The following is a 24,147-nucleotide window of genomic DNA, read 5'->3' on the forward strand; positions in this document are numbered from 1 at the left end:
AAATCTTCAGCTGAACCTGAACTGAAAACAGGCTAGCAGGAAGGCAAGCTCATTTTCTAATTCAGTGAATCTGTTTTTTTTTTTTTTTTTCTGTAGCTGCTCACGCCTGAATGGAATTACCAAACATTCCTGCCGCTCGCCCTCATGCACGTAAACAAGTACAGGAAATTGAGTTTCTGGCTGTTTGTGGGAAACGAGTTGATTTTGACACCTGTGTTTAAATGTGTTTCATTGTTTTGTGCCGTTTCCAATTTCCAGTTTCCTCCAAATGCGAATCTGTGCAATGCTGTTTTAAATACCAGTTGAACTAAATTAAGAAATATATATAAATATATAGATATTTACTTTATTCCCTTTTGTTTTTTATGCATTTTCTATTGTAACAGGGAAAACTTATTCAGAAGGAAGTTGTCTCATTTGTGTTGAGCGAGCAAACCGACAACAAACACGACAGCATTCACACAAAAGATCCATTAAGGTAGTACATGAATATTACATAAATACACTCTATTACATTTATGTTCCGAGCAGGGCAGCAAGCTCTGTCTGCTCCTTGTGGGTTCTGTTGTGTGTGTGTGTGTGTTCCTGAGTACAGTCATTTTCTCCATGGCTCTCTCTCATAACATATTTATACATGGTCATCCATTATGGATCTTGATCAGATTGAAGTTGAGTGTTCCCATCGTGCCCCCTGTGTGAACTCGCCACATGAACGCCACCAGCTCCAGAGTGATGTCTCCATCCTTTATCGGCTTCCATTCAACGTTTCTGTGTGTTTGGTGCGCCTCGTGTTGTCAACAACGGGAAACCTTCGTCACAACCTGGCAGAATCGGGTATAACAATCTCAAAGCAGCGACTGCGTTCAATGCTGGAGCGAAATGAAAGTTGGTGCTATCAGTGCCGTGGGCGTTTTCACCGCCAGATAGTTTGTGGGAGTGTATTGCTCGTTCCCTTTAAATGTAGCTGCCGCATCTAGATCTCTCCTCCTTTTTTTTTTCTTGTTTCCATTCACTGCCTTTGTCCTTCACCAAAGTGGGCCTCATATTCCCAAATACACCCCCCCAACGCACACACACACACATCGACACGCTGACCGCTCAGTAGAAGTCCCTCGGATGCTTGGACCCATTCGTTTCGCCGGCTGACCTCCAGCGTTCCGTTCTGTCGTCTCTCTCTCTCATCCTCTCTGCGTCTTATCTTTTTTCACCTCCCTTGTTAACGTCTCTCGCCTTCCCTAATTTTTGTTCTGTCACGACCTGTTTGTCTTTTAGCCATCTGACAACTTCATAATTAATTCTGCCTCTGATTCTCCCCGCCTCCCCCCCGTTCCTCCAGCGTCTCACCTCTGACACCGACGGTTTTATCCAGAAATTGAACTGTTGATGCCGAAATTCCGAGTTGATCTTTCCTGCCAGCTTCCCATAGGGCCACAGTTTAAGATATTAAGAGTCTTGTATTTTGCAGCATTATCTAAAGGTCATGTGTTACAGGAGTGATAAAAATCTAAACTTTTTCATCTGTATTTTTTCTAGAGGGAATGATCTGGCAAATATTCTGATGTTGTTTTCCTTTATTTTGCTCATCATATTGATGATATGACATGATAGATACATTCTGGCATGTCATTATTTTCTCTCCTGTCTTTCCTCATTGATCGTGTTAGACAGCCTTACGATTTTCACCAAATTGACATCAATTACTCTGCGGCTAAACGGTGCAGCGCACGACCCAGAGTCCAGGTCTGGGAGGCGAGACGGGCCTCATGCCGCTCACGCGACGATAAGACAAATCAGTCAGAGCCACTGGAGATCACGTAAAACTCTACAAGTTAGAGGCCGCGTTGACCTTCAGTCAGTTGAGGCATCTTTAGGTGCCAGGCTAAAAAGTTAAAAGCTTCCTTCTTTAAATGAATTTGCATTAAGAAAGTTTATGTGTTGTGTGAAAACTGATTAGTGTGATGATTTGCATTAGAAATCGAGCATTGAACATCTGGAGTAATGGCAGCCAGCTTGCAGCGCTGCATTCCTCCGGCAGCACCAATGAGATCATTCACTGAATGCCTCTCTCCACTTTAGATGGAGGTTGTGCTTTATTTATTCATTAACCTCCTTTTCCATCTTGGTTGCGTCTGGTGTGTGTGTGTGGGTGTGTAGGTGTGTGTGTGTGTGTGTCCTCCTTTCTTTCTTGAGGATTTAAATATATATTATTTTTCTGAAGATGCTTTCTGGCCAATCATCACTTAAACATTAGATCTGTCAGTTGTAGAAAGTGGGAAAGTGTTGGTGTATTATTCAGCACTTCTAATTCTGGGCGGATCCTTTGGCGGCTCCGTCTCAACCTGTCTGCTTCAGCAATGTCTTCATCTCGTTCCTGCTCGGGCGAATGCGCCTCACAAATATCACACTTGACTCTTTCCTCCCTGGGTAGGGGAGGGGCTTCTGAGCACTTATCAAGCTCCTGAAAATTACAGCTGAGGAGAGTAAAATAAAGGTGAGAAAGTATAATCTCAGATGAAACGTGGACCGCTTGTACCCTCTCAAGTACTACATGTAGAATACGACATGATTGTACTAATGTACTAACTTGAGCCATTTGGAACACAGTATGTGTGTTTCTGCTCCTCACTGCCAGATCTTCTTCTTCCTCTTCTTCTTCCTCTTCTTCGTCTTCTATCCTCATGTCTGCCCAACTGTGTTTGAATTTAAAGCGTTTGGCTACTTCTTGAGTTCCACACCCTTTTGCCTTTTTTCTTGCGGCTCCACATTAAACTGCTGAACTATATTTTTGTGTCACGTCTGCATTCCTATACTCAACCGTTTTGTTTCAAGACCATGAAGCGTAAATTGAAATTTCTGCACTGAAATGTAACTCAAACCTTAATGAGAGCACCCTAACATCTGGATAAATGGTGTGTTATTTTATTCATAGCGTATTTATGATCTGTATGTGTATACATATATATATATATATGCATTCCTCACACAGTCTTTCAGCATGCATACGTCGTCCTCTCCTCCAGCAGTTTGAGATTAGGTTAAAAGCTCCGTTCACACAGGACTATATTACCCCTGGGACGGTGGCGATCAGTCTGCCAGGAAGAAGTCCCCTCGATAATACTAATCTTATGTAAATGCTCCTCTAACAATGATCTGCTTTCCAGCTATACATTTTTAATATTTTTCATCTTTTTAGATGTGAAATTTTCCTGCCAGAATATCTTTTGAAATCACCTAAGAGCAAAGTCATTTTTCAGCGTCTTTGGGAAATGTATTCACATTGGTTCTTCTGGACACTTGACTCGTGATTTTTGCTGGTGCCAACCATCCAGCCAAAGCCAATCCAGTAAATAGTAAATATTTCTAATAATAAAAACAATCACAGTATACTAAGGATCAAAATGTCCTCACAGCAGCAGTAGTGAACGTGTGTGTTGAATCTACAGTCTATAAGAAACAAGGGTTATCAGCGATTCGATCATCAAAAGACCCGATCATATAAATGCAGAGTTGAAAAGGTACTTCCTAAACTTCAAAAGTACATGATTTTTTCTGTTTAATCTTTAGCCAGCTTTACCAACTGACCGCCTCCCTTTTGCTACAGAAATGACCACAATCTTCTTTCCTTCTTCTTTCGGCCTGTCGCCACAGCAGATCGACCTTCTCCACTTCACCCTGTCTTTTGCATCGTCCTCCCCAACAACAGCCATGATTCAAAAATATATTTTTGTTTTACCCCAGCAACCTCAACATTAGGCCATCGTTAAGAAAAGTGAAATAATATAATCAACCATTAAACAAAGAACTCTATGCTGTGCCAGGCAGTACGGTAGCACAGTGGGTGGTGCTGTTGCCCCACAGCACCAACTTGCGGTCTTTCTGTGAGGAGTTTGCATGTCTGCCCCCCCCTGCGAAGGGGACATTAGAGAGGAAGCTTTACAAGGCGTGTGAGATGCCGGAGCCCTTTGTCCTCGCTCTCTATCACCTGTGCCTCTCACCTCTGTGGTCTCTCGCCCTGCAGGGGCTATTAGTCATCTCAGCTCTTGTGAACAAGGCCATCGGGGGGCTCTTGGTCTCTGTTCTCCCAGAGCCTTGCAGGGAGGGAGTTGCGCATGTCGTATCAGCAGAAATACAATATATAGTGTGGCGAGACGTCTAAATAGAGAGATAAACGGCAAGAGGCTGACGATGGATTGAAGAGATTATGATGTAGATAATAAACACGGATGGGGCGCTGTGGGCCCATAATGTGGGAAGGTTTAACAGCTATGGAAAAAATATATTTTTTAATATGGGGAAACAAAGAGAAATGGAGCGCCGCTGTTTTTATTATATGCACAATTGCAGACACACAAACCTAGAAGAACATTAAATGCAGCAATTGAGGATTAGGATCATGCGGCTCCTCGTGTTTAGGACACATGCGGGGGCTTTTCCTCTCTCCAGACCCTTCCCGTTACTGCACTGTGGTATTACTAGCTAAATGTGAAAGTATTTTTTTCCCCAGAAGTGATCACATTCTCTTCTCTGAGGCATGTGCACACGAATTTCACACCTTTGACGACGAATGTGCAGGTGCAGTGGTCAAATTCAACAAATAACATAGTAGTGTTTCACCACAACAGGTACACGCAGACGGAGAAACACACACCTTTATAATGTCACTCAAGCAAGATACCACCAACAGCCGCAGATGGTGCACAACAAACGCCCTGTGAAATGAACAAAGCATCAAACCGAGTATTCAGTGTGAGGATAGACGGCTGCTGTATGAATGTGTATCTGTGGATATGCATACAGGCCATCTAATTAAGTACAGTCTAGGATGTGATGAAGATCTACACCCATTAACAGCTGTTAATTAAGACAGAGATCTAACACTGTTTTAAGGTGAAATTAGGCCATCCTCAGGGTTTTCCATTAAATGTCCCAGTTAGAATTAATATAAATACTCATTTGGAAAGCTTTGTGGCAGATAAATAAAAATAAAATCCTATTACAGAAAAGGAAATCCTGCTTCCCAAATCCTTTTCAGTCCCCTGGAAAATGAGTAAGTAGCAGATAACGGATGCAGCAGGCGTGACCACAGTGTTCTGGGTGTCTCCTATGTGACCTTAGTTGGTCTGTGTCACGCCTGTTTCTGCTTGACCCTAATTAGGCTGCTGCAGCAGAGGAATTGGCCACGCCCTTACAGACACACCTGAATCTCATCACTGCAATCACCTCATTCCCTTCATAGCTCCTGGTCTCCTCAAACCCAGTGCCAGGTTGCTGCTACCCCTGCCTTTTTGGACTGTTTCGGCAACGCTAATTCTTCTGCTGCAGGTTATCTGTTCATTTTTTTGTTTGGCTGTGTTGTTCTGTTTTCTGCCGCCAGCCCGCCACTTGCCTGTTTATTGTTGTATTGAGAATTTAATTCTAATTCTGGACTCCAGCCGGTCGCTTCTTCATTTACTTTAGTTCAGGCAGTGTTTTCTTTGTTCTTTTTGGATGCCTGTCCAGCTTTGTTTTGTGTGTTTGCCTTTAGGAATGTTGTAGTTATTATGTGTCAGGATTTTAAATTGTTTGAACTTCTCCGTGTGCTTCTGACTCTGCATGCTGGCGTCCGAACTCCATTACCGGTTTGTCACTGGCGGGACTGACAGTCCCTATGTGTGAATTCAGCGTGCCTTGGTCTGACATTAATGTCCCATTGTTGATGTCAGCTTTGTACGCGCAGCAGATTCACCAGCTCCTTTTGCATTTATATTGACACCTTGTCAATGTTTTGCTGTGTGATAGTTTCACACAACAGTGGTCATTTTTAAACATGTCTGCTCCTGCATGCACACGACTACGCCTTTCGGCAGATCCTAGTGTGAGGCGAACTTTTTAAATGCAAGGAAAAAAAACTCAAACGCACTTTTGTCCTTAAAATTCATAAATATGATTGACCCTGTTAATGAAATTTCTGTACTGGCTAACAACCTTGGAGAAAGACACTTACACAATGAGGCCTCTCACTGCCAGCAGGAAGTAATTACAGCAGCACATCTCATTACATTTATTTAGTGAAAGGTTTGTAAAGTAGATCTATAACATCAGTCCTGATTGATTAGGAAGATGCGGGGAAGAGAAAAAACTGCTGGCAAATTTGATGAGCAGCTTCGGTGGGCAACATCTTTTCATAGAGCTGCATGATTTATCCAGACAAAAAACATCACGCCTGGTTCAGGGAAACTGACCGATTCCAAAAGGGTAGTCTGCTGTGTTATGTTGTGCGACCTGACGTTTTGCCAATCGTTAGCCTCGAACCCCTAGAGAAGCGCCCAAGCATCTTGTGCGTTGTGAACTGTCTCCAGCAGCATTCCGGCTCGTCCTTACTCGAGGGCTGAGCCTGTCTGCGAAGCGGCTGCAGATTCTCAGGGATCAGAGGATCGATACGGGCTGAGGCCGCCTATGAGCCCATGACATTCTGTCTGATGCAGAGACTTACCATCCCTGCTATAGAGCCAGTCTTTTGTATCTCTACCATGCTATGCAAGGCATCTGTCTTTTTCAAGTCTCTTGATTGATGTTTGTCTTTGTTTTGTCTTTTACGTGTAAAATATTTTTCTTGTTCCTAGTCACCAGCTGTCTTTCTATATTTTTTTTCTCTGTTCCCTTCCTGTCATTTTTTTTAATTGGAGGTGTGCTGAATTTTCAGGGTTACAATTCTGTCAAGCAGGTTGTCCCTTTTATTAATCAAGAAGTAATCACATTACAAATAAGCAGCGGCAGTGATCGGCTCTTCATCTCGCTTAATGTGTGTCTTCTAATACTCTAGAAGACACACATTCAAATATGGGAGAAGTTGATGTGTTAAAGGCGGGTGGAGATGCAGTCAGCCATTACATGTCAATACTGTAATCATTAAAGTCAAATGTGTAATTATCAGTCTCCACCAATAATATAAAATGTGTGATCTATTACTACTTTGTCGTTTTAAAGTCAGATTAAACACTAATACACTTGTATAATTATAGTCGGCTCATTTAATTTTATGTATTTATTTTTAACCATCGAGGAGCATTTAACCTCTTGAGGGAAACCACAGTACGATCCAAATGTTAGCCTCCACCAATCGGCTCTGACTGTAGTTTTAGTAAGACGTTTGGCTTCAGAAGTGGCTGCAGATCGCTGGCAATCAATCACATTTAGTGAACGCCAAGTTACTGGCCAGCCTGTCATTTAAAAGCGGGTCCCGGGGCAAGAGGCTCTTCACAGCACTTAATGGAGAAACATGGATCTGGGATGAGGTTTATGGTGAATATAATCATCTTTGAGTGGTAGGAGACTCACTGTGGTTGTTCTTTGAAGGCATTCATGATAAAGTATCAAACCCAATCATCTCGGTGGGAAATAGATGGATAGATACTTTATTCATCCCAAGGGAAGTTCCTGTCGCATTAAAGTTAGAAATGCTGTTAATTGTTTTAAAACTTTGATTTGACAACATCTTTACCAATATTATGGGAAATCACGGCACCAGCGGTTTAATTATTTGTGACATCACTGATCATTTACCTGTTTTTACTCTCTATGACTGTGATTTTGCAAAACCAAAAGATATCATGAAAATACAGTTTAAACGAACTATAACTGAAGAAACAATCAGTGCACTAAACGACGGTTTGGCCCACCAGGACTGGTGTGCAGTTTATACTAAGTCTGATGTGGACGGTGCCTATAGTACATTTTTAGATATATTCACCAAGTTGTATGATAAATACTGTCCGGTTATGGAATACTGTATAAAGAAGAAACGTATCAAAAGCCCTTGGCTCACAAAAGGAATATTAAATGCCTGCAAAAAGAAGAATACTCTTTATAAATTATTTATTAAAGTAAATACAATTGAAATGGAACAAAGATATAAGAAGTACAGGAATAAATTAACCGCCATTATAAGAACCTATAAGCAGCTGTATTATAAAAGAAAATTATATGAAAATAAAGACAACATAAAAGGAACGTGGGAAACATTAAATAGTTTAATTAAACAAGGCTACTCAAGACCGACATATCCGGATTTCTTTACTGATGAAAATGGTGAAAAGTGTCAGAATATAAGCAGCATTGTAAATAAGTTCAACAATTTCTTTGTAAACATCGGCCCTGAATTAGCTGCTCAAATCCCAGACCAAGGCCAACATAAATATGATTTGAAAATTAAGCATAATCCATCGTCTCTTTTCCTCTCAGCTATAACTGAGCAGGAAGTGATCAACATTGTCCACAAGTGTAGGAGTAAGCTGTCCACTGACTGTCATGATATCAGCATGACGTTGGTCAAAAAAATTATTCTGAATATTGTAAAGCCTTTCACTCACATCTGTAATTTATCATTCCAGTCCGGTTGTTTTCCGAAAGGAATGAAGACTGCAAAAGTAATCCCTCTATACAAAAATGATAACAAACATTGTTTTAATAATTATAGACCGATTTCCTTGTTGCCTCAATTCTCGAAAATTCTGGAGAAACTCTTCAACTCTCGGCTTGATAACTTCCTTGACAAACATCACATTATAAATGAAGGTCAATATGGATTTCGAACAAATAGATCGACTTCTATGGCGATAATTGAGGCCCTTGAAGAAATCACTACTGCAATGGAGCTGAAAAAATATGCGACTGGTATCTTCATAGATTTAAAAAAAGCATTTGACACCATTAATCACCCATTATTACTCAATAAGCTGGATAAATATGGGATAAGAGGGGTGGCTGGGGACTGGTTAAAAAGTTATTTGACAGGAAGGGTGCAGTATGTGCGCATGGGGCAGTGCTTGTCTCATACACTTGACATTGCGTGTGGTGTCCCCCAGGGGTCGGTTTTGGGTCCAAAGTTGTTCAGTATATTTATAAATGATATTTTTAATGTATCTCAAACATTAAAGCTCATCCTGTTTGCAGATGACACAAATATATTCTATAGTAGTGATAATTATAAGGAGCTTGTAAATACGGTGAACAAGGAACTAAGTGCAATAAAGAAGTGGATGGACACAAATAAATTATCTTTAAATATTCATAAAACTAAAGTAATGATGTTTAGTCGTCTAAAAATGGATTCAGAACTGCAAATAACTATTGAAGGTATCCCAATTGAAAGGGTAAATAAGATCAAATTTTTGGGTGTTATTATTGATAATAAATTGTCATGGAAACCTCACGTCGGACATATAAAAACTAAGATCTCCAAAAGTCTCTCAATAATGAACAAAGTAAAACCATACCTAGACGTGAATGCTCTCCGTACCTTGTATTGCACGCTGGTGCTTCCATACTTTACATACTGCATTGAAGTGTGGGGGAATACTTATCAGAACACAACAAATCCATTATGCATATTACAGAAACGAGCAGTACGGATCATTCATAAGGTCGGATTTCGGGATCATACTCATAACTTATTTTTTCAGTCAAAGTTGCTTAAATTTATGGATCTTGTGAAATACAACACTCTGGTAGTTCTGTTCAAGGCATTTAACAAATCATTACCCATTAACCTGCAACGTTTTCTTACTGTTCGAAGAGCTGCACATGATTTGAGAGGATTTGGAGTTTTTAAACTTCCTCAAGTTCGAACCACACTCAAAAGTTTTTGTTTGTCTGTACGTGGGGTTAAACTTTGGAACAGTCTGGATACACACCACAAGCAATGTCAAGGTATTCATCAATTTAAGCTAGTATGTAGACAGCTGGTTTACTCGCAATATTCAAACAGAGGGTCTTGAAGGTATTTATTGTTTCCATTACCATTGTTGGTATATGTTTGTTACCATTGCTGGTATTGTTTATTATTAATGTTGGCATGACTGTCTAAACTGTCATGTTACCTGTGGTAACACCATAATGAAAAAAAATAATAAAAATAATAATGAATAAAAAATATAATATATATATATATATATAATTTTGTAATTTCGCTAGTTTCATCCAATATTTTTTTGTATTTTTCGAAATCATGCAGTGTATATAGTTGTTGTTAATATGATTTGGAGCTTGAAATTGAGGAGCTTACTACGTTTATGAGAAATGGGGGTGGGATTAAATAAGTTTTCTTCTTCCCACTCCCTTTCAGGCTGAATTGGCAATATTACTTATTGTTTAAATGTGGCTCGTGCGATGTGGCACGGGTAGTTTTGTTTTGTGTGCTTTTGTCATTGCCTGAAATAAATACATACCATACCATACCACACCATACCATTTTAATTCTGATCAATGGTCTGAGTCTACAGTAGTGCATGAATTATTATTTTTTTAAAAACAAGAGGGCAAAAAGTTTATTTCTCAGACAAAGGTAACAAAGAAAAACCTCTGCAGGGATATCTAGTTATTCCCCCGTTTCGGATGCAACGCTGCCAGTTTGTTGGTATCTGTGAGCGCGCCGCAGCGTAGCTCACGTGGCGCCAAAGGCTGCTGCTGTTCATTGATATTCCGGCTCACCGTGCGTGTCAGAAGCGCTTTGTCGGTCGGCGTTGCACCGGGGAGACCGTTGACGGCACGTCTATGAACTTAATTATCAACAGCTGCATCGGAGCAAATAAAATTCTCTTTAGGATCGGCAGATGTGACAGAGTTTTCCTAAGGCTCCGCAACACGTATGTAAACGCGATGTCGCATGTGGGTTACAGATCTGCAGACGTGCTGCACAGTCAGACCGTGCGAGAGACGATACGAGGACAGTATTGGGGTTGAATAAATGGAAGCTGTCTGACGGCCGGATCGCTCTCTCCCCTCTGTTTTTGTAAATGTCACCCACTGATATCCTGAAGGGTTTGTGACGGCAGCCTCCGTGTTTCAGCGGATCATGGTGCTTCATAATGGGCAGCGAGTCTAAACCAGCAGGGTTAATGTTCTTCCAGTTTAATTGGTAAGATGCTCTGTCTCTCAGAGGGGGATGTATTAAAAGCCAACTCCTTGTGGCGCTGGATTAAATACAAAATAAAGTTTTGTCTTGGTTTGTTTAAATGTTGATTTTTAAAGCTCCAGGGGACGGCCTCAGGTATAAATATATTGAGGCATATTTCAGCTGCTAAATAGAGCGAGTGAATTGCTTTCAGTGAGACCTGACATATATTGACTTTCTCTTTTCCCCCTGCCTGCGCATCTCTGCTTTTTGCAAGAGTGGCACACATTGCATTTGCGATTGCGTGCCTACAGATTGTCTGCCTCAATCTGGAGTCAAATTACCGCTGGCTTCATCGCAGGTATGCCGAGCTGAGATCAACGGGATTGAAGTTTCTCAAGACAATTGAAACGGCAGTCAGTCGGTCATGCAGGCAGTCATGCTGTGACTTGCGTTGGGCTCCCATCAACTTAGACTTGCACAAACCGAAATGAAAGGCGGTACTCGTCTGACTTTACTAGCTCGAGAATTGTCGGAAAGATGAGGCAAAAGCGGTCTCAACATTTTGGGCAGATAGTCCATGTTCCTATGGATTTTCCACCAGTGTTCCCTCGCAAAATATGTCTTGGAAATATTATGATTCCAGGGGACAATACTCCGTTAATATCCCTGAAGGCCAGCGGAATTTATCAGCAGATGGGAGCGATGAAGAGGGAGAGACAAAGAGGATGCACACACACACACACACACAGACGGCAAAATGAGAAGGACGAGACGTTTTAAAGAATTATAGAGAATGCGCGGCTCGACTCCGGATGGTCATCCCCGCCATTGTCTTGGCGCTGAACTTGTCTGCAGCTTGGATGGGGAGGATTAGCGAACACTTTCGGCCTCTTAAGCAAGACACAATTGCAGTCAACATGGTCCAAGAGAATGAGAGACAAAGGACTTTCAGCAGGGATGAGCGTGAGCACGGCGACTTAGCTAAATGTCAGTTTGTGTGTTGTTCTTTTTGTGTGCCATTGTTTCTTCTGTTTGGGCGCCTGCTGTCGCTGCAACGCTTTTATTTGAGCAAAGTGAGAGTACGAGGAGGCTTATGGAGTTAAAGGCGAGGCGTGGAGGGAGTAAACACAAGAACAGCCAGCGGTGGGTAACTGCTGCCCGACGGATGTTGCTAAGCGTTTAATCTCCCACGCTTGGAGAATACAAACGATCTTGTAACTGTCCCCGACCTTGACATGAACGGTGAGGTCACAGGGGAGCCGGGCCAGTTTGCATTACACGCAGAACAATTAGCCTCAACTCCTTTTTATCTAGTTTACTATCTTACCCCATCAGGCTGAGATAAGAACCCCCCCCCCCCCCCACCACGCACACACACACACCCATGACATCCTTGAGCAGATTCGAGGCGACTTGTAAGAACGAAGTAGTCGGTTCTAAATGTTCTGCAAGTCAACCGTCCAGCTGCTTTTCCACTTTGCGGGTCACATGAGTTTCTGGAGAATATCCCAGCTGTCCATGGGCGAGAAGTGGGGCACACCCTGGACGCGTCGCCACCGCAGGGCCACACAGAGAAAGACAGCGACTCGCGCACACACACTAATACTCAACGGACAATTGGAAGTAATTAATTGACCTAATTTGCATGTTTTTGGAGGTGGAGGAGCATACGAACGGCGCACAGATAGGATCCGGTACCTTATTGCTGTGAGGCAACAGCACAACCCACTACGCCACCGTGGCGCCGCGCTGGCAACAACCAGTCTATACAAATGTTATTGAGTCTAATTATTTAAATATTTAGTTTTATCTGCAAGAAATTTCATTACATAAACAATCAGAAACACAAAGGGTTCTATGAAACAAAAATAAATAATGCAAGATAGCTCCATCACCAATCAGGACGTGTTATTTTTTATAATTGATGCGTACTTTTTAGGGTCCCTAAATGTGTTATCACTGTTCTTATGGTGTGTGTGTGTGTGCGCGCGCTTCTGTGCTTCATCCCTGAAATAGCCTTTATGTAATTAAGGGACGTTTGTCCTCGGACAACAGCGCATTACCTCCATTATTGAATATGCTGAGGCCTGAGATATGATTATACTCTGGCCAAATTCAATTTCTGTTTTCAGCAGTTTGATTATAAAGGCCTGAACTGGGCTCTTTAATTTAAGCCAGTGTGGTTTTTAGTCTTATTCCAGAGGGATAATAGAACTGACCTCTTCTCAGCGTCTTAACCAACTCGACCCCTGTGGCGTCTTTCTGGGTCAGCAGCTTTTTGACTTGCTTTAAGTGCACATAGAATTTTTGGGGGTGCTGGGGGGTGGTGGGGGGATTTGAGGTTGCTTATCATTCAAACAACATTATGTTGTTGTTCGTGGAAAAACATGCACTTTAATTTTCAAGAGAATGTTAAAGATCTCCCAACAAAAAATAGGCCCTGCTATTTGTTTTAGCAGCGAGCTCAGAAAGAGAACCCGCTGTGCTCTTCAGTAGTTTCATCTCTTTCTTCTGTAGAGATTTCCTGTTCACTACTACACATCTGTATTTACAGACGAGTACAGTAAATCTGCTGGATATAAATCAGCAACAATGTGGTAAAGTTGTACATCTCAGCCCAGAAGTCCGGCGAGATGAACCTGGTGGCCATCGTTTGTCTTTTCTCGCTCAGTTTCATGCCCTTTTCTCTTTGTTAAATCTATCTCTCTCTCTCTCTCTCTCTCCAGCCCAGTCCTACCCAGAGGAAGGCCCCTGTCGGAGGACCTACTGCGGTCGGGGCCGACAGTGCGTGCTGATGGAGGAAACCGGCCGGGCCGAATGCGTTTGCCAGGACAAGTGCCGGCCCTCCTTCGTGCCGGTGTGTGGCTCCGACGGCAGGTTCTACGAGAACCACTGCGAGGTTTACCGCACTGCCTGCTTGGAGAGGAGGCGGATCTACGTGGTGCACAGCAAGGACTGCTTCTTCAGAGGTACCGCTTGATTGGCGTGCCGCTGCACCGACTGCAACAGGCTGCCTGTCTGGTTGGTGCAGGCGCTTACCTGCTGTGTTCTTAGAAGGATGTTTCATAGGAGGATTTTAACCGGCGCTCTTTATTCCACCTAAAGATGCAGAGAAGCTCAGACGGCACTGACTTCTGCTTGCGTGAGGTACAATGATATATTTGTGTCTTGCAGGCGGTTTATTTCCAAGGCCGCTATTGGAGTTGGCATTAAGAGCCGTTCTTTTAAACGAGTCCTTGATATGTATTAATCTGAAAGTAGCAAAATATGAGTTCATATAAATATTTCACATTTCCATAATTAATTTCTATGACATATCTCCAGCTGTGCAGTCTATTCAAGTTCAGATGAGCTTTTTGTTTGCCTTTCTGGTATTCAAGATGACAGTAGAGGTGCTGCTACAACAAGAATAACGGGACGTCCCTCTGACCTCTTCACAGCGCCGCTCAGGTCAACACTGTTTAAGTCTTTTGTGAGATGGGACAGCCGTCTAATTATGTCCTCTCATTTGAGCCACTTGATGGGTTGTGGTTCTAATTTGTCGTTGAAACTTTGGAACAGAAAAGGGCGTGGTTGGAAGCTTCAATCGCTGCAAACAATCATGCACATGTGTAGTACAGCGGCGCCACCGATTGCACCTCCTCTTGTTTAAACCAATAATAATAATAAGCAGCTTATTATTAGGCTTCTTTTAAACTGTGTGTGTTTTTTGTGTCTGTATTCGCTCACACAAACATGGCAGCACTTTAAGTCGTATCACATTACGGGGGAAAGGCTTGCTGGCAGACGCCACCATGCATAGCTAATCCACATTAGGGACGTTCCGTCGGCACATTAGGCTTAAACCCGACAAGTCTGAATGCAAACCAGCAGAAGGGAAATGTTGGAAATCAGTCAGATGTCACGTGTGTGTGTGTGTGACTGTTTAATTCGAAGCAGCAATCATAGCACTTAGCAAGCACACCAGTCAAAAGAACCTAATAATAATTTAAGCGGCGGCGTGGTGGCGTAGTGGTTAGCGCTTTTGTCTCACAGCAAGAAGGTATCCTATCTTATCTGTGTGGAGTTTGTATGTTCTCCCCGTGTCCGTGTGGGTTTTCTACGGTTTCTTCCCACCTCCAAAAACATTGTGTGTGTGTGTGTGGTTGTCTGTGTGGCCCTGCGATGCGCTGGCGACTCATCCGAGGTGTACCCCGCCTCTAGCCCATAGCATGCTGGGATAGGCTGTAAAGCTGGGTGGGGCTTTCTGTTCTCCTCTTCCACAGTCGTCTTGGTATTTAACCCTTACTGATTTAACATTTATGCGCATTAGAATAACAATGGAAAGGAATGCTGTATTTATTAATGAAGATTAAAAAAAAGCGAACAGTATTAGAAGCCAAAACAGGATAAAGAGGTTTTATTATTGCACTTTTTTCACAATGTTGAATTTTGTTTTTTTTTATTGTGGCTCCTTTTAAGATTAGTGCGAGCCGCCTTCCAGAGGCTCGGCTGAAGGAGTCGCACTGAAGCCACAAATGTCGACGTCGAACAAGTGAAAGTCACCGTGTCTTCTCGGGGATGGCAAATTGATGATAAACAGCCTCAACTTTGAAAGTAATTTCATCCCAAGTGGCTTCAGAAGGGGCACATTGTCAATAAAAAAAGATTAACATCCCATTCAGATTGTAATAGTCAAAAAGTGGTTTGACGGCGTTTTCCTCCAGGATGTCGTCTGTTTTTTGAAAAAAAAATGAAAGATGACAACCTGTCGACAAAGAATTGATGCCATAAAATGACAATACTTTTTAATAGACAGTGGCACACCTTGACTTTTGAGTCTCAAAGATGCTTAATAAAAAATCTACTTGCGCAGCAGTCGGCTAGTAATATCAGTGTACTTGTATAATAGAGTATTTACCTGTAATGGCTGCTGCCACAGCAAAGTTCCTCTTAAATGCAGGACATTTCAGTTAACTGTCTTTTTTTAATCTTCATACGCAAACGTTAAAACGCTTGAATCAAGCAAACAATGATTTTTTTTTTAGCCCTCTGTGATATTTAAGAATAATCGTGTGTTCATTGGAAGTTGAATTATTCATGTTTCCTCTTCATCTTCACCTTTGTGGCAAATATGGTTTTAAATATACACAACTGGTTTAATCTGATATAACCGGATGCCACAAAGATCAGAAGTTGTTGTTCCACCAACGCGGCGGTTAGCATGCACCCACATTCCTACACACACACACACACACCTAACACCCTTTACACACCCTCTGACATGCCTTTATTTGTTACAGAGGTCTTATTAATGAGCAGCCCAACGAGCCCCATCTTTCATCCCCCCTTTATTTTCTCTCCTCAGCAGCCACGCGGGTCTTAACTCATTAAGTTGATTTCCTCCTCGCTGATTCATTACTGCGTTACCATTTGCTGTATGGAATGGATGCCCTGTCCCAGATAGAGACTGTCCCTTGGTCCGGCTCTAGTCCCCTGCCTCATAATCATCAGTCTCCCCTATGAAAATAGAAAGCTCTCTTTGGCCACTGAGGTCCCTGATGTTGTTGTTGTGGGACATCATCAAGGATACTGCACCAAAAGAGGGTTTTTTAACTAAGCTAATACTGCAGGTGTCTGACAGGTAACATCTGGCGTGGTGTTAAAGTGGAACGAAAGCCAGCAGTGCCGTTAGTGTTGCCGTTCTTTGTTCTCAGGGACTGATTAAAACTAATAGAACTTTTCAAATATTCAATTATGGAGAAGTTCTCATTTAATATTGGTCCATGGAAACAGTGCTAACCACGGCGCCACCATGCCACCCAGCCTGTTGTTTCCAAAAGACTCCTAATTAAGATGGCATCCTGTTTTCCTCTTCTGTAAATGAAAGATAAACCTGAAAGAGGATCATTCTGTCACTTCTAAGCGAATTTCAGTAGTTCTGAATATTTTTATCTTTGGGTACTGTTCATGGCTTATTAATTTGCACATACCAAAATATATATTTTTTATATATTTTGATGACTATTACAATGTTTGTAAGTCAACGCCGATCCCCATTAAGAAGTTCTTCTGAAATCTTTGACAAAATAAAAAGAGCTTGTAATTACCGCACCTTACAAAGCGATTTGTTGTTCGACTCTGTTTTTCACCACTTTAATTGGGCTTTCCTTACCAAGTAGTAACGTGTGACAGGCGAAGAAAGATAATTCTTCAACTTTACAAACTGGTGACTAAGTTATTCTCCGGTTGTGTGTTCGTCTCTGTTCCGATTTCTAGAGAGATCTTGCGAGTTTCTATATTTGTAGGGGAGGTTTGCTAGATGGATGTGGATGAAAAAAAAAGAATTCATGGTTTAAGTAAGATCCCATTCAATTTTGAGAGCGATCCGGATACCCGTCTCGATACCAAAAAAATCTGGATTTTCCCATTTACTTATAATGGAGGCTTTAAAAAAACATATCTTGTAAAATATGCACTTAAAATCTTGTCCTCATTCTCATACCAGCAGCTTTACTCTCTTAATGAACGAGCCGCTTCCTCTTCCTTTATTCTCCCCCTGTCTAATACAGATGCTGAGTCTCACACACACACACACACTTACAGGAAAATGAGCAAGTAATGACAAAAGCAAAATAATCTCCTCTGAAAGAACATGTTTATTCATACCTAATGGATTTTGACACGCTTGTCACAACGCTGCTTTTGCCCATCACTTTGCCTTTTTAGTGCTGAGTCCCACAATGGCTCCTCGGATCAGCAGCATAGCTTTAGGTTTTAAGGCGTGTTGCTTTATTTAGAATTGAAATGTGAGATATGAGTGAGTAAAGTGAAATTGTTGCGCCAGTTGCAATTTCTTTTCTATCTACTCTCTGTCGTTGAAGTGGTTTCTAAATCCCCAGTTTTGACTGTTTTCATTCATCCTGACTTTAAACCGCTATATTATCCCCCCTCCCAGACTGACTGCTGGTTTAATCACGTCTTTGTTGAATTAACAGGTTGTCATTATTGGAGCTCTTCCTTTTTTCCCGGTCTGCTTTTTATTACATCTCATAATGACACCTTTTTGTCAAAGCTGTTGGCAAACACTTTTGAGAAATTAAAGAATGACAAATGAACACATTTGTCCGCTCCCTTTTGTTTCGCCATTCTTTCATCAGTTTAATGGCGACATAAAAGGGAAACTCATGCAGCTGCCAGCGCCTCTGGACTCCTTGCTGAAAACGCATCAGGTGTGAGTTTCTTGAAGTCTCGCTGCTCTTGCAAGGAGCAAGTAATTAAGTCATGCATTTACTTTTTTCCAGACTTCTCTCGCTTGGTAGTAAACAGCTTTTTATCCACAGGGGGGGGCGGGGGGCACATTGCGCTCTCTGTCTGTCTCCAGATCTATTTGTATTTCCCTCTGCACCCCGCTTTTACTCCCCACTTGCAGACCACTTTCCGCTCCTTCGTCGCTTGCCCTCATTTTTCTCTCACTTTGCTCCCAATATGGTGCAGCCGGGGATTTGAGTGACTCTGTCAAGCTTCTCTCTACATTCCATACTCTGTGTTAAATTGGTTCAGAGCTTAAGTAGAGTGTGAGTCTGGAAAAAATAAAAATACAAGCATCACCTCGAGGCAAAGTGACCCTGGGTAAAAAAAAAATATATGTCACACGTACTGTATGTCCCTGACAAACACACCCACATGCGCAAATGAAACACACACAGAGGCTTTAAAGACTGCTCAGCTTTCTCATCAAAAAGCATCTCGCTGCTGTGGCTTTCTTCAGTTGATAAAACTTTAATTACCTCCTCAAAGGAAAAAAAAACTATTCAGATTTTCCTATTTACTTATAATCAAGGCTTTTTCAAAAACAATCCTATTTTGTAAAATAAGCATTCAATTCTCTCACCAAAACCATGTCCAAGTCACTTCTACTTTTCATGGTTGGTGTATAAAGAATACCAAGAATAATTTATGATGTATAACTGGGTTATTTATTATTATTATTATTATGTATACCTTGCCTTGGGTTTCCGCTCTCCGAGGGCATTTCTAGTTACTAATTATTCTTATTTAACCAACTTTTACCTTGACATTCATGTTCTCCTGTACAAACATAATGCGACAACATTTACTGTCAGTGTGGAGACACAACTGACAACGATAAACCTGCCTGGGGCCGTGGCTTAGAATGATGTACACTAATTAAAAGTCAGGTTCTGAATCTACTACTACTAATTTTATTCTACTTTTCTAAGCAGTGTTATTTAATCAGCGCAACAATTTGATAATCATCCCTATCCTGAAGATGGAACTCTGGCTCTCCTTATGTCTTCTTATGCTAATGCTAATATATAATGATAGAAAATTGTGTAAACGGCAAATTACAGCCTCTTGTCATCGTGGCTTCCTGCATGCGTGCGGGTCGTCACCGGGAAGCATTAAGCTACCTGATTCTGATCCGCAGTGACTTCCACCTCAGTGTTTCCTTCCGATCTCAAAGCTAAAATGTCCATTCACTGTCGTCATGTGTAATGCGAGCTGTCAGATTATATATTTCCATTTTGGCCAGCGGGAGGTGACTGCAGTCAAATTGACAACTAGCACAGCTCAATGTCCTGGAGCAACTTATTTGCCATCTCTAGCTGACTGAACGATCAATTCTGGGACAGTCAGCTTCTCACGCCGCCTGTTATGCGGTCAAAGTAGAGCCGCTTACACTTTAAATATTATTTTTTTACCACAGGATGTGAAGCTCAAAAATAAGTACAATATATTTGACAAAGTGTTCCTCTGCGGAATCATTCCTCCAGTCTCCTGATATGACTAACTAATTAAAAGGTCACTACTCTGCAGTAATGTCGTGTAAAGGCTCTACTTCCTGCTGATAAGTTTTTTTCAGTCTTTGAACAACGTGCCTGGAGTTTTCCCAACAGTGAACACACACACGCACACACACCTTACCAATGCAGAATGGCATTCATGCGATGCTGTCCTGTGGGACAAACAGGCATTGACTTTATTACACGTATCTCACGGTCATTTCATGCCATCGACTGCAGAAGCTACCAGTATGACTGACGCGCTGCCCTTGGTGTTCATTATTAGCTAATGCAGCATCTCTGCACTGCGGGGCCTCTTTGCATCATCGACTCGCCATTCCACTGGAAGTCGCTGACGACGGTGAGCGCTGTAATTCTGAGACCCAAAGGGAGCATCAACCCCAGCAGCTGCCTGGAGGAAGTTATCAGCCCGTGTTATTGTTTTTCGAGCCCATCCGTCGTTCCTCGGAGAGCGGACGAGTATGGATGGACGCTGCCGACCTTTATACTTTAGCGCCTATGCTACACGTGTCACTGATGCTATCGGGGACAAGTATCTTCCTCGTGAGGCGAGCCTCCATCTGGTCCATGTCCCATCGCCGTTCCTGTGCCTGCTGGCACGATCCACAAAATGCCGCTAAGTCACCATACTGCAATATACAATTTGCTGTTACTCAAACCGAATGTGTTGTACCTGAGGGCGCGTTTTAATTGTCTTGCATTGTTACATAAATTATTTATTTTACATATATTTGACTATTTTAAGAAATAAAATAATAACTCTGCATTAACGCATCCATGAATCTGTAACCGCTGATATGGTTGTTGATGATGTAATGTTAGTTGTTGCAGTAATTAAGAGGTACTCCCTGGATTTCTCACTATAATGCAATTAATTGCTTTACTTGTAATTTTTCAGGTGTGCTGCTTCGGTATATGAGATCATTCAGTCATGATAACATGTCATGAAGCTGTGCATCACACACACACACACACACACGCCTTACCTGATAGTAAGGCTGCAGTGTGTTTGCTTTACTCATCCAGATTTATTGCGTCATTTTTCGAGGCTCCACTTTCTTACTAAAGGCCACTTTATGGAACATTTGTCTGCTGAAATGGTCAAACCTTGTAACCTCCCCGTGACAATCGGCTCAAATCGGATTGAACTCCCACCACCGTTCCACATAGTTTATTGCAAAACAATTGCTTTGCAACAGGCTTTTTGTTAAGAACACATATTCTCACCCTGTGCGTTTGTGTGCATGTTTGTGTATTTTCTGGTAATTAATAGCTAAACTGCTAATTAGCATCATTACCATTTCTTGAAAACATGGCCTACTTTCAGTACAAGAAGGCAGGCAGTTGTAATCCCCGGTTTTAATGAGGAGTACTTGTCATGCTCACAAACCATGCCAATAATGTTTTTTTCTTCTCATAATCCACAAATATTGAGCTGGTAATGAAATTCTGATATTCACACTGCCTGTATGTGCAGGTATTTACTGAACAAATTAGAATGAAATACACTAAGTCGAATCTTAAAACAGTTTTGAACATACAGTAATTATTTAATCGGCTATTAGAGAAGATAATTCTCTATAATATAATTGATATTTGCATGGTTTAGGGATCTGATGGTGAGGTAAAAGTTTGAAATAAATCTAATATTGATTTGATCCCTTTCACTAAGGGATTTAAAAAACAACCTTTTATTCAATCTAATTTAACGGTTTTCCTCGCTCTCTGTCATGACTGGTGATTTTTATATTACATTTTTCTTGCGATTTAAGTCTTCATTTCTGTATCTCCTGAGTGTGTGCTTATCGGTGCTCTAACTGATCAAGTGTCTGACTTTCAATTTCACAGCCATTTAGTGAAAATAGCCAAGAACCAGTAGAGTACTACTACACTTGTAAATCATTACCCTCAGCCTTGTATTTTATGAACAGTTGGCATAAAGGCAAATTTTTTTAGAGAACCGCAACAAAGGTTTTCTCCTGACAGACATATAGCAGGTGCAGCTCTATGCAGAGGGTAGATGGAAGCAGTGGTAGACATACAATACACACATGACAGTAACAAAACAAAATCTAATTTAAAAAGCATAAATTGTCAAGTGTGTGACTGGATATGTAGAGCATTGCTCTGATTTAGTTATCTTAGCGGTTATTATATAAAATAACTTGTAAAATCATTGTTTTAATTACCAAATGCTGCAAAATGTATGTCAGCTGAGTGCAGCGATTTATGGCTCCTGATTTTGTGACCAAAGAAATCGATAACTAAAGTCTGATTTGTGAAAATAATGCTATAAATTAGATTCACCTTTTCTTTCTTTATGTCTGAAATAAGGAGAGTCGGAATATGAGTCCAGACGCTAATTGAAAACCTGAGTGGCAAGTCACTTTTATGGTAAACAGTCAGTGCATACTTGAGTGCAAGTAATTACATTTGAAGACTGCACTCTGGAAAAGAAATGCTAACACACCTGCAAAAGCACACAGAAAAATCCCAAAAGAAAGTGCTTCCTGCAGGCGTTGAGCATGGAACGCTGTACCGGCGGTTACCCTGCGAGCTTCAATGACAGGGCAAATGCACTCCTCCTTCAGTGACTGACACACAAACCTACACTTACACAGTGAGGCGCACAGGACAAGCCTCACAGTAACTTTCATCTCTGGCTGCTTCCGAAGCGACGGAGCGACCATCCCTGCAGCTACAAGCGAGTCACTCAGGGAAACCGAGGCGTCTTCACTCGTGTCTCCCCGAAGCACAAACCAATCTCTCCGCTTCATCCTCTCCCTTCTGCTCTGCACCGTTTCTTTCATCCTCCTCTCCTCCCTACTCCTCGCTAGTTATTCACTCATTGACTTCACTATCCACCCATGAGGCCCGATCCTGTTTAGCCATGCTCTCCTTTTTTACCCCTCCTCTGTAGTGTTTGTTTTGCTTCACTCGTTCTCTCTGTTCTTTTTGTTCTGGTTTGCAGTAAAACCTCACTGGGATCACGTTGGCTAAGCCTGTCCATGAATTGTTTGCATTCCTGACATTTAAATTTGAGGGGAGAAATCGTCATTTCTCTCCTCTTTTACATCCAACTGTCTTGCATCCCTCTGCCTCCAACTCCTAACTCGTATTTCAACATGTGAGATTCACACTTGTGTCTCTCTCTGACATCCTTAGTAGACTCTGAGGCCACCTTCAGCGTTCTTGCTTTGACTCCTACGATGTTTCATCGTTAAAGACACACCTGATAATCCGCAACCCACCTCCCTTGATGAAATCGACAGCATTAGAACGACTGGATTTGTTGGCATGGCACTTCATTTGCAGCTCTTGGTGTGCAGGTTGAAAAGGACAGATGAACTCACACTAACCCCTGGGGTGCTCCAGCTCTGATGAGCAGAGGTTCTGACCACTTTAATGCATTTTGATATTTTAAGCCTAATTAACAAGCCTGGATTTTTTTTCAAAAGAGATAATCTCACCTGCTCTGCCCACAGTGTTTACCCTTCCTCTCGGATAAAGTCAACATGGGAACTGTGCAGTCGTTGCGGGAGCAACTGACTGAATGCACAATCTGCTTAATTACTCAAACAGGTGCTTGCCACAGAGGCAGGATTGATTCTACAAGAGCACTCAATTAATTGAACCCTATTGTCAATAACAGGCTGTGAATCATCCCTTAGATCTTCTCTGATTTAATTTAGCAACATGCAAGGATCAGCGGTGTTAATTAGAGATTTACAAGAAGGTAGGGGCATCTTGGTGTGGATAATTTATCACATCCACTCGAGCAGCAACTTCATATGCTTTAACTCACTTCCTGGCTTGTGACTGAGGCTTAAATAAGCTATTCATATCACATTACCAGGTGATATATTTCACATGTAGGTCCCAGGAGATAAGTACATGCAGTAGATGGGACTATATGTACGTACCTACCAATACGGAGAAAAATGAGGTGACGCTGTTCTCGGTCTTGAAGCTAATTGCATGTTTCCAATGACCTTGTTCAGAATGGGTTAACCTCACTGATGCGTTGACACGGCGACCACAGAGCGACCTGCCCACACATCCGTACAATGCTTGCACACATGGACACATGCACACATGCACATGTTTTGCTAATGCGATTGCCCTCGGCAGGCATTTATAGACTTGGTTAATCCAATAGAAGCGGTGAACCATTCTATATACATACGTTTAATACTAATTAAACCTAGACTGTGGACAAACTAATTTTCTAAACCAATTACTGTAGGAGGAGATGAAATATAGCGACCCTTTTCTCCATGCACTGAAATATTCTGCAAATATCGCGGTTTGTTACTAAATGGGTGTTGCTGTCTCCGACAGCCTGCAGTCAGTCTTAAGTAATTAATAGAAGCAAAGCTGTTCTCTCGAGGCTCCGTATCAGGAACTATTCAGTACGATCCACTGTGGCTCGGCGCCGTGTTTCCACTCACTTTCTTTGAAGTCTTT

At 41.8% G+C, this 24,147-nt stretch overlaps 1 protein-coding gene across 1 annotated transcript in view; it reads left to right on the forward strand.

The window, feature by feature from the left end:
* fstl4 (follistatin-like 4) overlaps nucleotides 1–24,147 on the forward strand; it is a 93,035-nt gene that overhangs the window by 25,605 nt on the left and 43,283 nt on the right. The window contains exon 3 of the mRNA XM_068744661.1: nucleotides 13,600–13,842. Within this exon, the coding sequence (XP_068600762.1) occupies nucleotides 13,600–13,842 (243 nt within the window). The remainder of the gene's footprint in view (nucleotides 1–13,599; nucleotides 13,843–24,147) is intronic.

This window comes from Brachionichthys hirsutus, chromosome 10, assembly GCF_040956055.1.
Source record: "Brachionichthys hirsutus isolate HB-005 chromosome 10, CSIRO-AGI_Bhir_v1, whole genome shotgun sequence".
NCBI lineage: Eukaryota > Metazoa > Chordata > Actinopteri > Lophiiformes > Brachionichthyidae > Brachionichthys > Brachionichthys hirsutus.